Source organism: Pelecanus crispus, chromosome 2 (assembly GCF_030463565.1).
Source record: "Pelecanus crispus isolate bPelCri1 chromosome 2, bPelCri1.pri, whole genome shotgun sequence".
NCBI lineage: Eukaryota > Metazoa > Chordata > Aves > Pelecaniformes > Pelecanidae > Pelecanus > Pelecanus crispus.
Window position 1 is genome coordinate 34,944,133 of NC_134644.1, and position 17,648 is coordinate 34,961,780.

At 38.0% G+C, this 17,648-nt stretch overlaps 1 protein-coding gene across 11 annotated transcripts in view; it reads left to right on the forward strand.

The window, feature by feature from the left end:
• Window positions 1-17,648, forward strand: part of HDAC9 (histone deacetylase 9) — a 228,142-nt gene that overhangs the window by 15,986 nt on the left and 194,508 nt on the right. For 6 of the 11 annotated variants that reach the window (XM_075706448.1, XM_075706454.1, XM_075706455.1 and 3 more), the window contains exons 5-8: window positions 7,621-7,736; window positions 13,219-13,341; window positions 15,741-15,951; window positions 16,366-16,583. In XM_075706448.1, coding sequence (XP_075562563.1) covers window positions 7,621-7,736; window positions 13,219-13,341; window positions 15,741-15,951; window positions 16,366-16,583 — 668 coding nt within the window. Of the gene's footprint in view, window positions 1-4,664; window positions 4,797-7,620; window positions 7,737-13,218; window positions 13,342-15,740; window positions 15,952-16,365; window positions 16,584-17,648 lie in introns of all 11 variants that reach the window. The other 5 variants (XM_075706446.1, XM_075706447.1, XM_075706450.1 and 2 more) reach the window with 1 other exon arrangement.

Sequence of the window (17,648 nt, forward strand, 5' to 3'; positions counted from 1 at the left end):
AGCCTGCCAGCGAGGAAAAGGAAATGCTTTCACTTCAGAGCCTTTCGAAGTCTGGACAAAAGCTCACTTTCTGTTCTTCAGGTTTCCTATATATGGCTTTAGCCTCGAGATGAGGACCTGCTCGCTATGCACCCTCTCCCATCCCCCATTTCCTGCCTGGGTTCATTAAATGCTGATTTGAAGTTGGCACACGCTCTTCTGATACAAAAGTAGTACTGTGTTCCAGGAACCATCAGAAAGTACTGCATTATTATCTTTTACATTCCCTTCATATATATGTCCTCTCCCCATGCATAGAAAGGATTTTTATCCCTTCTTCTTAAATATCTCTGTGTGTTTAATAAAAAGAAACAGTGAAGCAAAGCCCTGTCAAAAAAAACCCAGCTCATTTGGGAGCAATCTGGCCCCAGGTTATATTCTTTAATGCTAGTGTCTGCAAATTGCTAATATTAAGCAAAATGGAGTATAGGACATAATGACTTCACTGAATCATTTTCCTATCTGTCATGCTTGTGTTTCAGTGTCATGTTATGCAGGAGAGAATAGTTTTCTATTCTGAGATTCTAACCTGAGCAGTGATGGTTATTATGATGAAATTAATGTGTACCGATATACAAGCCTGTATATTTTCTGGTTTTAGCAGTAGTTACTTACTTTTTTCCTGCTATATGAAGCCACCATAAAAGATGAGAAGAGTCATTGAGATGCTGTCTTTCTTCTTCACCTAGGACCAAAGTTCTCAGTTCTGTAGAGATAATTACAAGTCATGCCAAGCAGTTAGGTAACCAATCCTTGGGTTGCCTGCAATGTCTTGTTATTTAAACTAATACTTCCTGTATCTTTCAAACCTGTTTCCTGCTTACAGTTGTTTAAAGAGTAATACCAGTTCATTATTACCAGCACTAAAAAGAGAATAAGCCAGGTAATAGCGATGAGACTGAACAAGCCCTATTACTGCAACATCTCATTATTCTGAATTATGCTGCAGTTACATAAACAAAGTCATTTTCAGGCTAGTCTTTCCTGAAATCTACTCAAGTGAGTCGCTCAAGTGGGTGTCGAGTGATTCCCATCGAGATCAATGACATGGGCTTTGATGGCCTTCAGGAAAATAGCTGTGTCTTTTGTTTTCTTTGCAACAAAACACTCTCAAAGAGTATATTTTCCCTTTCTCCAAGTGGGGACTGATTATTACTTGTTCCAAAGTGCTAAATGTAATAGAAGTGCAAATATTTGTGGAGCAAAGAGGCTAGGCTAATAGCAACCAGTTAGACCAATATCAGATGTGTACTGGTTCTTAGCAGGAGTTTAGATGAACAGCCCAACCTACGAGCCTGCTGCCATGAAAACATGCAGCCCTCGTCTGCCACACTCCTGGCCACGTGCTCTTGTTTTTCTCTTGTCTCTGCCATTCTGGCTCTTTGGTCAGATGATTCAGCCCACTATAGTTGCAGGCATCTAACCCAGCAAACCCCACCTCATTCAGCATCTCCAGGGCTTTGGAGAAGCCCTATTTCCTCAGGAAGGTGAGATACAGGACGTATCCTGTATGGGGTAGAATTAATCTAGTTTTGAGTCCTGGACCACAGTGGGATGCTTGGTGTACAGAAAGTTAGCCATGTGCATTAATTATCTTGCTGAGTCAGAGTCTTGGTTTATGGCTGGAACACTGCATAAAGTAATAGACTCCGTGAAGGTCTTTTAACTGATTTTGTGGTATTAATGGAGCAAAAAAAGGTTAATTCTTGGGGGCTTGTATCTGCATGAGGAGGCTACTCTGCAGCAAGCTGGTGAGTAAAGCTTTAGCCTCAGCAGTTATTTGGCACTGGCTCCCTATGTGACACTTTGTTTCACATGGAGAATGCCTTTGGGTGATGAACATAGTCAACCTTGGCAGTGGATTAGTTAAGATGAGCAAAGGTGATAATAATGTGCGGCAGAAATACTTAGAGGACTGGTTAATGCCAAACAGTTATTTTGAGCATTATCCCTCTATAGACCACTTCTAAGAACCACTAGTTAAAGTATTGATCCAAATGCTCATTTGAAACATAAGGCAGATTAATTACAATAATTCATCACTATTTGCCACTAAGGCTTTCCAAATGCCTTGCAAATACTAGGGGAACAATTTAACTTAAAAAAACCAAAAGTTTGAAAAATTTATTTTCATTTTTTGCTCACTTGTTTGCATTTCAGAGTTTAAAGGATTAAAATTCTTTCTAAATAATCTCACATATATGCTTTGGGGCGGGCTGTGTGTATGCATATGTATATGCATTTATAATTTTAATCCACAGCTCTATCCTTGAAGCTTAAAATACTTAATTTTGCCTTTTTAACTACCAGAAGAGAGTTGACAATTACAGATGTGTTATTACTGCCTTCATGTAGGACTGCAGTGAAGTACATAGGATTGCTGTTGTGATCCATACCTGTTGCAGTCAACCATAATTCTGCTTCAACTTCGGTGGGGCAGGATGGTACAGCGACCTCTACAGTCACACACCAAGTCAATGGCTCAGCCACAGACATGTATCAGGAAACCACTTCCCAGTTCTGCATTTTGTCCATTGGAGCAGACATCCTCAAATTGGTTAAATTTATATATTTAGTGCACTAAAACCTGAATTCTTAGTGCCAGCCATCGAGTCCTAACTGGTACCATGTTAGGGAGCTGGCAGTGTCTCATGGGAGACTTTCAAGAAAGTCAGTATTTGAAACTCTTCAAACCTTGGCTTTGTTTTTTATTGGGAGGTTTATTTTGTAATTTAAAAAGCACTCTTCTCCATGCCTTTTCATTTTAAAATTGATTATTTCCATTTTAAAATTATCTTCATCTTTCATGCAAGGACTCTCTTCTCAGATAGCTCATAAATTCAGACGTTGACATCAAAGTCTGCTTTCTGTGCTTGTATGATTGATTCAGATGCAGATGTGATGGGAATGTGGTAAAAATAGAAAGGCAATCGCTGTGACTGAGCATGAAACATTCATATAGAAGTGGAGCATTTCTCCAGTGAGTGTTGCAGAGGATTTGTGTCACATTAGTCTGTCAAGGGTATGGAAATATTCTCCTAAATTTTAAGAGTACGGAATAGTATAAATCAAAATAACTATAAGTGCAAAAGGAGCAAGCACCTTTTCTTCCAAACGTCATTGTACCTGGGTGACATCTGTGGAGAAAGCATGTAGTGTAATCTTAGCCCATTGTTATATTTTATATTTTCAGTTTCATAGCAAATAGTATCTTAGACAGTGAACAAGTCATCGGTACTCCATCGCTAGAACCATTGGTCTTAACAGTGGTAGTAAGTGACAAAAAATAAATTTCTTGTTTATATTTTTGTTATTAAAGATTTCCAGTGTTGTGCTAGCCTGTGTATCTTGGTCTGAAATGCACTGAAGGCACAGGCCACTTAGAAGGGAGCACTTCCCAAGAGTGATGTAGTAAGTGATAAAGGCCAGCGCACAACTGCAGGTTACAGCAGCACTCTGACGGAGGTGCAGCCCCTTTGCTCTCACATGAGCATTCCTAACGTCCCCATCCCCGAGGGAACAAGTGGGACAGCAGGAAACAGATGTGCAACATTACAGGGCAATCCTGGGCAGGGGCTGGAATTAGAAGTGTAAGATTGAGTTCCTGCCCCAAAGTGACAAATAGTATAATGCTGAGTTGAATGAAGATGTAATTTATTTTGGTTTTCTGCTAACTCTTGCTCCTTCTTTGGGGCTGGGCTTAGGTCTGTGCATAGGAGAGAGAACTGATCCCAGTTTCCAGCTCTCTCTATTTTGAGATACTGCTTAGCCAAGCCTCAGTTCCAGAAAGGGAAGTATAAACAAATTCTATTCCACAATTATCTTTCACTAGCTCTTAGCAGTCTGTTTGGTAGAGGGTTTACTTAGAAGAACAGATGCATGAGTACATGAAACATTTTATCATGCTAAAAATATCACAAAATAAAAAGCACAGCAGAGCTTCATCTCTGGCCTTCATATGAAAAGACCGTGTCCATTTAGGAAACAAAGGTGGAACTTGCCCAAGGTGCATTAAATATAATCCTAGGTTTTCTGGGAATCAGTCCTAATTCTTCGTTTTCAGAGCATATATTTTTTTGTGTAATGTTCTTAGGACACTGTCATAAATCTAGTTGTTTGGTGTTACTCAGAAAACATTGAAGTTCTGGGCCTAAAATTGCTGACCAAGAAATGTTCTGCCAGCAAGGCTTGTCGTAATTTATATTTCTAAGAGAAATCAAAAGGCACAAGTGGAGGCTTCTCTCTATTTCTGTCATCAGACCATAATCCAATTATAAGGTTCCAAGTTCCAAGCTGTATTTCCATCCAAGTTTTCACCTACAAGAGAGATAAAAATGATGTAGACTAAAAGTTGCATTCATGTCTAATTAATACTTATGATATTAGCAATAATTAATGGGTAACTTCAGAGTTGAGCTTTTCAGCTCTCTTCCTCTCTTTCCTAGCCTCCAATCTAAAATGGAGTTGTATGAGGAGCAGCAGGATGGCTAGGGAGGATGGGCAGTAAAATCTCTGCCTCCAAGCCGTCCTTGGATCAGATGAGGCCCTACAGGGAATGTCAGTGGTGTCTGACACAAAGCAGTAATTTGATTTGTAATCATTTATTTTCTTCTCTTTGTTTCCAGCTTCAGAGCCCAATTTGAAGGTACGTTCAAGGTTAAAACAAAAGGTGACAGAACGGAGAAGCAGTCCTTTACTCAGGAGGAAGGATGGAAATGTTGTCAGTTCATTCAAGAAGCGACTCTTCGAGATGAGAGGTAATTAAGAATGGAGAAATTCTCTATCAGCTGCAACTGCTCACAGTATAGTGGTGGTATTTTGGAATTGAAACTGTTTTCTAAACAAAAGGCTGTATCTTTTTTTTTTTTCTGCTGCTGAAAACCATATTAAATAAATGGTTGCGTATAAATAACTTGTAATCTACAGCTTTCTACCGCTTACTAAAAAGACATTGTACATTTGAAAGCCGTACTTTCAAACCAGCTTGGAAACCAGTACTTTACAACAGCAAGTACAAGAACAAATAAATGGTAGACTGTTGGTGGCAAGAGACATCAAAGGAGAAAACAAGAATAGTCTCTTCCCTTAATTTGTGTCTTCTGTACGTGGACAACATTTTGGGTCTTGCATCTTCCACTTCCCATCTCCCATGGAAAATGCAGATGCTAGTACAAAGTGCAAAAACACCTATCGGATAGTACTTAGGTTAATCAAGGACATTTTGGAATCTTGTGTTTGGCCCTATCCCTTTGGTTTCTCTTGTTGGAAATGTCAAAATTAGTTCATTTTCATGTAGGGGCTCACTAAGCTGTTTTTTGAGAAGAAAGAGTTGAAACATTTAAGTATTCAGTGGCGTATTGATGGTCATAGCAGATATTAAATATTCTTAGGATTGGAAAGGGAAATTTTAGCATGTAAAAATGCAAAATTATGCATATAAGGGGGGGCTAAAAGTGGAAAAAAAGCACAGTAAAAAGTTGTCATCAAGTAGTATTTGTTTTCAATATTTTTCGTGCCCTTGAACTTAAAAAGTGACAGGGTGGATGAACCATAGAATCATAGAATCATATGCTAAGGCTTTCTTTCACATGTTTGGTATTGCACAGTGGTAACCAAATTTTGTCACATGTATTATTTTGCAGAATTGCACCCAAGTTTCCAAACAGCCTAAAGTCCTCTCATTTTTAATCCTTAGGATTAGTATGCTGCCAAGGTCTTATCCGTTGATTTGAAAGAAAAGAGCATTTACAGTATTAGGCCTCATTCTGACATTTCATGCTTTGACTTTGCATCAATATTTGGTAGCTTCACGGCTTGTTCAAGTGATGTTACAATCAGGCCATACATTTATGCAACCGTTACTAGTCTGTCAGATATGTATCTGAGTTCACTTGGTATGTCAGAATTATGTCACACCAAGATGGAAATATAACACAACATGAACAAATTCATGTCATGCAATTCTCGTGACAACTTTTCACAGTCTGTCATGTGTAAAACTAGGACATGGATGTGAATCTAAGTATGAAAGTAACTAAATAAGGTAATTCCCGTGTAAATGATTTCCAGATTAGAATTTTTTACAGCTAATTTATTATTTCCATTTGCTGAAGCTCTTAGGATATCCTTGATCTCCACTTCCTTAGTTTTAGCTGATTTCTTTCTATTTTGTACCCTCACAAGTAAGGTATAGAGTGAAATACTTATCCCAGGATTTTTTTTTTTTGCAGCCATTGAAAGACCAGAAACCTGAAAATAAATGTGTTCTCTTCCTAGCTCTGACAATAATTCAGAGCCTTACAGATTGCCATTATAATGAGCTTTATGATATTTTGTACCTTTCATAACCAAAACTTCCCTGATGAAACATTTCTGGCTGAAGCCTTTTTCTCTTTTTTTTTGTTCTTTTAACTGAAAGTAGCCCTTTATTTAAATACCTATTTATACAGAAAGTGCTATTGTAATTTTTAAAAAACTGAGAAAAAAGAATAAGGTTGTGTTTCTGCTCTTCTATGAAAACTAGTGAGAATATGATGCAAGAACTTTACCTGACCAGTTAGCATAGCTAGGTGTGGATTTACTTCAGTAAATCGAAGTCAGCTCTAGTAGGAAAGAGCAACAGGTCCAAGAAAGAGCTAGGAAGTCTCCCGGTAATTTCAGTCAAAGCAAGGATATCATCTTGCATGTGAACTGAGACGGAAGGAGTGAAGAAGCAAAGAAGTGGCTATAGAATATTTACTGCCACATTTAGATATTAGTTATTTTAACTTCTTGAGTACTTCAATTTGAAAGCTATCTCATGAAACAGGCTTACCTCTACTAATGCTGCGCTCTTCTGTCTTTAACCTTGTTACTTTTTCCTTTACATAAATTTAATTTATATCAGTGTAGGATTAGAATAACCCAATACAACAACAGACAACGAGATCATCCTCTTCCCCTTTATCTTAGACAGAATTGGGGAGATTTTAAATCAAGATAACATACAGCCTTTCGAATGCTATTTTAAGATTTTTGTATGCTGTAAATATTCCTTCATATTTGTGCCAAAGATGTAGTGAAAGTGGTGTATATTTTGCCATTATTACTTGCGTATGTAATGATTAGTCTGCTCATCCTCTTTCTAAACAGAAGGGAGATGGCAGTAGGCCTCATGAATTGACGACATGTTATCGTGACCTTTGCAAGCCTGCTATCTCTGTCATTTTGATCTCTTACAGAGGCAGAACTCTTTGCAATTAAAAAGAAAAGCCTTTTCTTTCCTTTTTACTCATTACAAGTTCTATGCCTGTATCTCTGCCTGATAGTGAGTATCATACTATCTTTGTGGGAAAAATAAATAGTAAATTCTTCCTTTGTGAAGCATACAGATCAGAAGGGGAAAGACCAAGAGTTATCTTTCCTTGTTAGCACTGTAAAAGGAAAACCAAAAGAAATGGAGAATGAATTAAAAATCTTTAACATAACTGATAGATACTTTTCAACAGCAAAAAAAACCCTTGCCGTAAAGAGTATACAATTAATCAAGATCATGTGTTCCTTTCCAGTGTGAAATTCATGTAAGCTTAATGTGTTTTTCAGAATCCTCAGTCAGTAGCAGCTCCCCTGGATCAGGTCCCAGTTCCCCAAGCAATGGTCCAACCAGCAGTGTAACAGAAAATGAAACCTCAGTTTTGCCATCTAACATTCAAGCTGAGGTAAGACTCTTTCTCTTTATTGGGTAGACAATTCCTCAGGTTTCTAGACTGGAGAGATTTGAAACCTCAATTTGATCATACTCACAAGCAGAGTAATTGCAGAAGATAATAATTATCAGGGATACTAGGACACTGGAGGCTGCCATCAGAGTATGTTATATATGAGATGCATCTTCATATCTGAGATGTGTGTTCAGGAGGCCAGCATATACGAGATGCATGTTCAGGAGACTCTTTGGTAACAAAAGTCCAACAAAAGCAGGAGTATTGCTACTGGAAGTGTTAAGGTGGTCCCAGGTTCAGATGGCTGCTGAAGTAGATTTGGTTAATTACAGTATTGGAGTTAGGTGACTAAATCCTTTTTCACATCTGCCTTTTATTTTGCTGTACCTCAGTTTCCTTATCAGGGCAGTACTTACCAACATAACTGACATGCCAGGAGTCTCGGAAACTTGTTCTGTAAAGCAAGATTGTACACAGAAGGAATCGTAACTACTCCTTATTCTGTTTCATACATACGTGCCTATAACAACAGGAATGCAGATGGTAAATCAGTTGTGATAAACCTCATTTAGCATAGATGAGATGCCTAAGTCATGCTTTCCGTGGCAGTATTGTAAAGGGACTATAAAGTAATGCAACTAAGAGAGAATCAAATTCCACAATATTCTGTTTCCAGTGCCTATACTTACAGAAATTCCTGCTTTGGTGGCAAAGTTTTCTATTAATTGTTGGTTTATACTGTTTATGTTAGAAAAATTGCATAAGAAAATGTGATTCAACACAGTTTTAGCTAATGGAGCTATTTCTCCAGGTCAGTGGCAGGACATTCACCTCAAAAAAACCTGGAATGGGCAGTTCAACCTCCAGCAGTGACTTTTCCCCATAATGAATTAATTGTGTGTGTGAACTATGATCCAGGGGGCAGGTGGGTGACCTCTGCACACTGATTAGTAGCCTCTCTCTGGCCCGTAACCAAAAAGAAAAAAAAATTGCATTGATGGCTAACATGTGGTCTTGCCTCATAGCCCCTCTGTATGTGATTGCAAAGAAATTTAAATGATGCAGAGTAAGATCCATCATTTGGATTAGATCAGATCCTAGTTCAGTGGAATTAAGTGGTATATTTTAATATTGGGAATGTTTTAAATAGAAGTTTGTAACATGTGGTTGGTTGTCCTGTATTAAACAGGAAAGCTTGTCCAGTTGGATCTTGTATTGACTTGAGGATACTACAAAATGCAAAGGGAATAATGTCTCGGACTGATATACGGTCCTTGTTACTTTGCATGTTACAGTTTCTGGACACTCACCCACAGTGTGAACCACCACCAGACACACATACAATCTGGTCAGGCTGGCAATCTCTGTTTATTAATAGAACACCACATTGCACATCATTTGCCATTACTGTGCCAGAGAAGTTATAGCCCCACTGTACAATCACAGATGTTCAAATGAGCCTAAAAAGTTCCTTTAGAAGTTGGCCTCTGCGTGCTGGAGTCGGTCACGTAGCTCACTGGAAGTGTGCTAAGAAGCTGAAACTACTGACTTCCATTTGTGGATCCTGTCAGGGATTTCTTTACCTCTCTGGTTACTTGACTGTTAATACTGTGGGCCTGTGGGCTCAAACATTTTTCCATAAATCTCAGCTTCAGTGCATTTTGATTTCAGTGGGGTTTTCTTCGGAAGTTTATCAGCAGCCAAACTGCTACGTATGTCTTTTCTAGTTTAGCATTAGCTGCCAGCTCTCAAAGGCTATATATCTAACCAATTTTTCATCAGATACACAAAGTACAGAAGTTTCTAATAATAGGATAAGTGTTCCAAAATCACCCAAAATATCACTTGTTTTGCTGTAATCCCGCATGACTCACATTGCTGTTGTTTCATAATCGCTGTTGTGACATTTGCAGTAAGTGTTGTGCTCATATCTGAGTGGGTGGATAGCCGCAGTTTTCATGGCAGCAAATAAAACACTTTTTGCTTGGGGAAAACAGGTTGCTATGACAGAGAGCCATTTACCAGTAAAACATGAGTCAGTACCATAAATGATTACACTCTAGTGCATAGACAGAGTTAGGGCATTATCAGTAATGAAACAGATTTTTATTTTTGCCGTATCCATTTGAATAGCGAGACTTTAAAGTGGTTTACCCTCCGGAGCAGACAGTCTGGTGGGTAGACATTTACATTTTTTTGAATGAACAAGGGTGCACTGCAAATGCTACATTTTTGCAGATAATCTTTTACTATCACAGTTCCCTTAATGGTACTTTCAGTACCATTTGTTAAAACACTGGTCTCATTATATGAAACTTGAAAGTTAAACTCAAGATTTTAATTGCACCTTATAAATAAAATGCTGTTTTTATTAGGCCCAGTTGTCTCCAGTATCATCAAGGTTCACCGCAGTAGCTATTTGTCTCTTGTAGCATGCCGTACACTTTTAGGTCACCTGCTGTGCTGGGGCTAAATCTTACTTGCATGAGAAATGCAAGCAGGATTGAGCCCCTGCACAGCATGTCCCTTGAGTTCAGAGGGACAACCTGCCTTAGTCATGTGAAATGATTAATATTAGGCATTCACAGCCTGGTCAAAAGCCATTAAACACAATGGAAAGTTTCCAATTGATATAAGCAGGCTTCGGATAATTTTTCTTCTCTTTCATTTGTGCTTTGCAGAGCAGCATTTCCTAGAATATCACCTGATTATACAGGAGACATAAATGATGTGCATGGCAGATAAACACGTGCTTGATTTGTTCAACCCCACAGCACTATGTTTCTAATACTCAGCCCCTTAAGGTGCTCTTTGTTAAGTGGCTAGTGGCAAAATGTATAGGTTTCTGACCAGCTGGTGATGTTTGCTTCAAGTGTATGTGAAGAGAGTCTAATTCATTAGCAAAAAACCCACTACAAAAGCCTTGAGAAATAAGAATGTAATTGTGAATATTCAAAGTGATGACAACCTTACTGTAGCTCCACAATTTAGAAGTATTAAAGCAAAACCGTTTCCTCTTCCCCTCCTAATGTGTAGACGTGTATATAAACATGCACACGTGAAATAGGTGTTCCTGCTTCTCAGCAGGTCCTGGTACCAAAACAAGTACAATAACTAATCATGGTTACTTGGTGATCATCATGTACTGTTACACTTAATTATTGTACTCCATTTTAAGAAAGAGGGTAAGTGTGTTGACAGGATATTTTAAGCACCAGGAAGCAGGATCCATGGACCCAGTGAGTAAGTACGCAGAGGAGCAAGTAGGGCAGTTGCTCTTTGGGGTAATTTAGGTGCTGGTCCAAACCATCAAGTCTGCATGTAGGAGGAGGACCGTGGCTTAGCCATTGTGCTGCCAAATGACACTGCTGGCAAGTCCGGTTTGTGCCACCATTTCAAGGTATTGTCAGCTGTGTAAAAAGAGAAGCTGCAGCTGAGGTCATGCAGTTGTGCCCCAGCATATGCAGGACCCTAATCTATACAGGTGGGCTACTAAACTTATTTTGGGACATGAGGTTTAACTGACACTTAGGCTAATATTACCTGAAAATATTTTTAAAAATCAGTTACGTCTCCAAATGAAAATTACTGATTATTAGCAGTATTAAAAATTGGATGGAAATGCTCTAATAAATTCCTGTTTTCAACATTAAACTCCCATTGGTACATAACTTGATTGATTCTGCCTCATGAAACAATCGTGCCTGACCTTAATGTGGGAATGAGCTTTACTGCTATACACCTTGTCACCATTAGGTTTGTTAATTCAAATCTTAGAAGGCAATAGTGGCATACTGAAAAGTAAAAAGGAAACAGGCATTTTTGAAGTGGCTCTGTATAGATGCTGCAGTTGCTACAAATTTGATTATATTCTAGGAAGCACATTAGAGCTGCTGCAGTGTCCTTTTTCAGTTAAATCTTTGTAGTCTCCCTCAATAATATCTCCATAGTCTTGACAAGCTTGGTTTTGTACGTGGTCAAAGGTGGATGTTATCAAGGCAAGACACTGTTAGCCAGGAATTCATGTAATATTCAAGTGAAGCTTCTTTGTTTCATATGCTATCTGTTGACACTCCCTAGGTACCAAAAGAAAATTGCAGAGATGACTTCTACTGTTATTGTCTCAGTAATAGGTCATATCTCCAAACAAACTGTATGAGGAAGGTTATGTTTTGGAATAACATCCTGTGTTTTTGTGCTTAACCACTTTTCATTGATGGTCTGAAGTTGCATTGTATTAGCACAAAGTATTTTACAGAGTTAATTGATATTCCAGGTTTGTCCAGGGGAAAATCTACAGCTCCCCACAACATGCTTGACAAGTTATTATATTTACTTTAGTCAAAGCCCGAGTGTGCAGTATCCCTCTTGGAGGTGGTCTATTATTGGAGTCCCATATGCTTTTTGTTTGGGAAGAAAGCAGTCACTGTGTCATACTGTTACACAGGGTATTCTTTTTCAAGGATGTTGTTCCCTTGGGGACCATATCATGCCAGAGTTCCTAAGTCTAATAAGACCTTTGTAGCTCTTATTGTGTTAAAGTTCTGGGAGGGAAGCAAGAGTTAAACAGAAAATGTAATTCAAGCAACTATACTAGACCACATGTTGAAAAACATGACTGTTAGAGCAGAAAGGCAAAGGCTTCAAAAAGACTCCTGTTGTGGTAATGTAATTTTTTATGTTTCTTCTCAATGAATCTAGAATGGAAAGACAGAGGGTGATCTTTGTAGAATGTCTGGTTTTACTTGACAGTAATTAAGAATATATCAGCAATTCCATGTCCTTGAAAATTACATCACAAGGCTTCAAAAGAAGTGTTAAAGATTTTAACTTGAAGGGAATTAGGAAGGCTGTGAGGGGTATCCCACCATCAGAGAATAATAGGATGCTGGTTTTATATATATGCATGTACAGAGACAGTACATTTTTTTAAGTGACAGATGTGTAAATAATGTGCCTGAAACATCCCCGTATCACAATCTGGGTAAGAAAATACATGGACTAGGTAGAAATTTCATACCTTACAACAAAAATTATAATAACCACGGTAAAGTAAAGGTCTAATAAATTCACATTTGTGACACCTTTGATTCAGCTGGATATACTCTTTAATTCACTGGCTAAATTCCCACTGAGTTTCTAGCAGTGAAAGTGCAGTTGATGAGAAGAACTGATGTTGAGCTAATGAGAAGTTGATGAGAAGAGATGGTCTAGGGATCCTCAAGATTTCAGTTTTCCATGGAAATTTGATTTACTAACCAAGGAATAATCCCAGACATACATCAGTTGTTTTCTTAGGAAAAGAAATATCAACAGTGCTTTCACAGGGACAGTACTTTTCCTTATCTGAAACCGTGCTGGGATGCAAACCAATGCATGATACATAACTGGCTTTTAATATAGCAGGATAACGAGGATAAAGTAACCAAGATAAAAAGCTTGGAGATTATAGTTCTGTTGTTTTTGCCCTTTATTCCAGCATCTGGTTTCACAGCAACGCCTTTTGATACAGGATGAGTCCGTGAACTTGTTGAGTCTGTACACATCCCCTTCTCTGCCCAACATTACCTTGGGACTTCCAGCAGTACAACCTCAAATCGGCGTAAGTGACTAGTCCTAAGCCTTCCTGTCTACTTTTGCTTCCAGAAAACCTACTTTCGGGCTATTGCCCTTTCTTAGTATTTTGGAACATAAGCAATTCAGAGTAGGAACCAGACCTTTCTTTGCATTGGGCAACATCTGAGCATTTAAGGGCACAACTTGAAAGCAATAATCATTCTTAATCACAACTAAACAAGTGCCAGTGTGGAGCTCAGCTAAATATGCGCCACATACGTTGCATTTATGTCTGCAAATCAGATAACAGATTTCAGACATGGTGAGATCATTTAGTATAGAAGTTCAAATTATATGATGACCCCTACCTGGTAAAGTACAATGCCTGTAACATTTTATGAGATGGCAGTAGCAGCCTAAGCTGAGCTGGAGCATAGTAGGGGAAGAATCTAGTATTCTTGCAGCTAGGTTTGTTATTTGAGGGGTGTGCTATCAATCAGACAAATAAAATTGGTGATATCTGAACAACACTTAATATTTTAATGACGTTATATTCATATGCCCATTGTTCAGTCTGCAGCAATCACCTTTATTGAGAGCTAAGTGTTAAACTAATATGTGAAATATATGAAAACATGGACATTGTATGTATGGAAATCCAGGCTGATGGATAAGGATCTTTAGATCTAGACCAAGTTACAGCAACCTAGAAGTGAAATCTGAGGCTCAGTAAAATATCTGAAAATTTTGCCACTGGTCAAAACTTACCTTTTCTGATTTCCAGCAAAAAATGTAAAAATACTGATACAAGTTATATAGTGGTTCTATAGAACAGTGTATAAATTCTGAAGAAATTTTAGCAATTTACATTTCTTAGAGTGCAAATTGATATCTTTTATAAAAATAGTAGGGGTGTAAGTACAGCTTTCCACGGTGTAAAAAAAAAAAAAAAAATCTATACAATCCACTATGGTTTGTAATAAGTGCTACTTAATTCCAGTGCTAAATGTAGTTTCAAGTTAAAGTTTCATGTTATTTTATGGCTTTTTCAGTACATTTGCTGTTCTCACCAATAATATGGTGCTGCATCCAACATTTTAACATCAGATATAGAACTTTGCAAAGAAAATTGTGTAAGCTTTAAAACAGTTCTCTAGAAGCCTTTCATGAGATATTTATAAGCAAATTATTGTTTTAAAGGGATGGAAAAATTGAACTGATCATTAAAAGTGGTGCTTGCTTTTCCAGATAGCATCAAAAATTTCCTAGCTATTTCTCAAAAAAATATAACTAGCTTCAAAGTAATTTTATAACATTAAGATGGAAATGAAAGTATGTTTAATTTTCTCACTGAAATCATAGGAGCTTTTGATGTGGCCAGCTAGCACCAAATATTACTTTTGGCATTAGAAAAAAACAAAGAGGTTGATTTATGCAAGTAATGTTTATTTCTGTTGCCAGAATAAGCAGTTGCAAATTGAATGTAAAGTTTATTTTGGTGTTTGTTTTTCAAGGAAGGGTGATAGCAGAGTGTGAAGTAAGCATACACCCAAAAAATATTAGTGAAAACCTTGGTTTGCCTCATTAGAATTTATGGAATTTAGATTATGAGAGATACTGCTTTTACCATGACATACCGTAAGTGGTTATCTGCAAGCCTCAACATGCTTATTTCTGTTACATTATTTTTCTTGCTGTAAAAATTATTCTGCTTTAACTGCTTTTTTAAGAAATAATTTTTTTTTAAACCAGAAAAAGAATGAAGAAATATAAAGTATATTTGCAATGCTGAAGGGCCAAAACATCCAAAAGCTTTAAATCAATAACTGTGCAATTTATAAGGGCACTTTAAAATGCCAGAAACATACAACAGCTCTTGATGATTCTGTAGATGCGAGTTTAACTATACAAATTCACTTTGCAAAGGGTAAAACTTACATTTGTGCTGTCCTTCAGGGAGTCAGGGAGTGCTCCAGGAAAAGTAATAGCTTCCCACTACTACAGGTAATTATTCTGTTTTGCTGATTGGCTTGCTGTCTGATGGAAAGTTATGTGAAAAACCAAGCCTTGCCTATTCCAAACTCAGTGGAAACTATTTCCTCTGATCCCCCGTTTCCCTGTGCAGGAGGCTGTGGGAAGGTCTTTAGGAATTTTAAGGATAGGTCCTGTCTTTTCATTAATAATGTTCTAACTAGTAGTTCCTTATGCTTTGGCTTTTATAACTGATTTTTTTCAAGTGGTTTCATTACTCAGTTTCTCACAGTGTTACATTTAACTGGCATGTTCTTCCTCCCTTTTCATCTCACAGTCAAAGTGTAAGATAGGGGTGTTAACCTTTTCTTCTGTATGTATTCATAAAGTATGACATAAGACCATCTAATCGAGCGAAGGTATAAATGGCCAGGTCTATGAAAAGCAGTCACCAGTGCCTTTGTTCTTTGACAGGCTTCATCATCATTCAAAGAAAAGCAGAAGGGGGAGACCCAGCCGCTCAGACAAGGAGTGGCCTTGGCTGGACAGTATGGGGGGAACATTCCTCCATCCTCAACTCATCCTCACGTTGCTTTGGAGGGAAAGCCAAATAGCAGCCACCAAGCTCTCTTGCAACATCTGTTACTGAAAGAACAAATGAGACAGCAAAAACTTCTTGTGACTGGTAATGATCAAGGCTTCAACACAATAATAATTTAAGATGTTTTTAATGACATTTGTATTCACATCAAACTAAATGTGGTTATACAGATACTGTACATCCTAACCTCTGGGAAAAGTGGAAGGGTGGGAGAAAAAAGGACAGGATCTTTGTTTTCCCCCTTTAGTGATTCTGCTCCAGTCTGTTAGCCTGAAAGAATTCAGTGATTACAGAAAAGAGAAAATGATTACTTCATCACATTCTTTTGCAGCTGCTGAACTTCCCAGTGTGGCGAGGCACGTGGTACACGTCCCACTGCATCAGCGCTGATGCAAAGTTCTGCAATATACACCCCTCTTCTCACTGAAAGCTCTCTCTCCTATTAGAACTATTAGTTTGTTGTTCTTCACACGGGAGTGAAATGTCCCTGTTTTGCAGGAGCGGTTCCTCTTCATCCACAGTCTCCTTTGGCAGCCAAGGAGAGAGTCTCACCTGGCATAAGAGCTGCCCACAAACTGCCTCGTCACAGGCCGCTGAATCGCACCCAGTCGGCTCCTCTTCCTCAGAGTACTTTGGCCCAGCTGGTCATCCAGCAGCAACATCAACAATTTTTGGAGAAGCAGAAACAATACCAGCAGCAGATCCACATGAATAAGGTGAGTTCCCAAAGTAAGGAATTTCCAATAAACGTAAAGGTTGAGAACTAATAAGGAAGCTTAGGTATTGGTGCCATGTAGTCATGGACAGTAGACAGGTTCTTGCATGAGTATCTTGTTCATGCATAGTTGGTGTATACATTTGTATAGACCTTCATTTTCAGCTTCTGAAATACGCTACAAAGGTAATTTGTGGTTCTTGACATCAGTAAGAATATAATTCAACAAAATAGGGTTCAAAGCATCTTACAGGTTTAAATTATAGGTGGTTTCCTGTTGAAGAGTAAATTATGCCTTAAAGATTACTAGATTTCTATCCAACTTTTTAATGTGCACTTATGAGCTTCAGCAATCATTCCATTCAGCTGCCTTTGAATTGTATTTTAAGCTTTCTCACTGTGGACTAGTATGTGGAGTAAATATACAACTCATTTGAACTCAGTCAGCTGATTAAATTTTATCTTTTTTGTGTAAGAAACTTATTAAGCATCTGGAGAAATTTTTAATCCACTTTTATCAAACAATTTTTTTCTCTGTAAGTTAATCAGTAACATGAAAGTTTGTTATCTATATGGCGATATAAAATTACCGTATAAGGAGAAACAGAAGAATGTGTTATTGCTAACATTAGATACAGAGTTGAATTGTGCCCCTCTTTCCCTGTAGAGAAACACCTTATTCTGAGGGGGAAGAAAGGAAAAAAGGGACCATCCATTAATAAACAAAGAGAAACAGAATCTAAATAGATTTATCAGGAGCTAATGCTTCTACAACAAATGTGATGCTGCTCCCTGCTTTAAAATGAAGATATGCAATAATTAAATGCTTTTATCTGGAGAACGTTTCTCTGCACTTACTACATACAACTTTCCAAAAGTTGTTTGCTGGAGCTCCTCTAGTAATTCAAAGATATTAATCATGCATCTTTAGTTGACTTCTTTTGTCTGAGGGTTACTTAATAACTATATATGAGGCAATGGCAAAGAAGAAAAGATGAAAAGCAGGCAGTCAGCCCTTGTACCTAAGAGAAAAGAAAAAAAAAAACAATCCACCTTACTTGGGTGA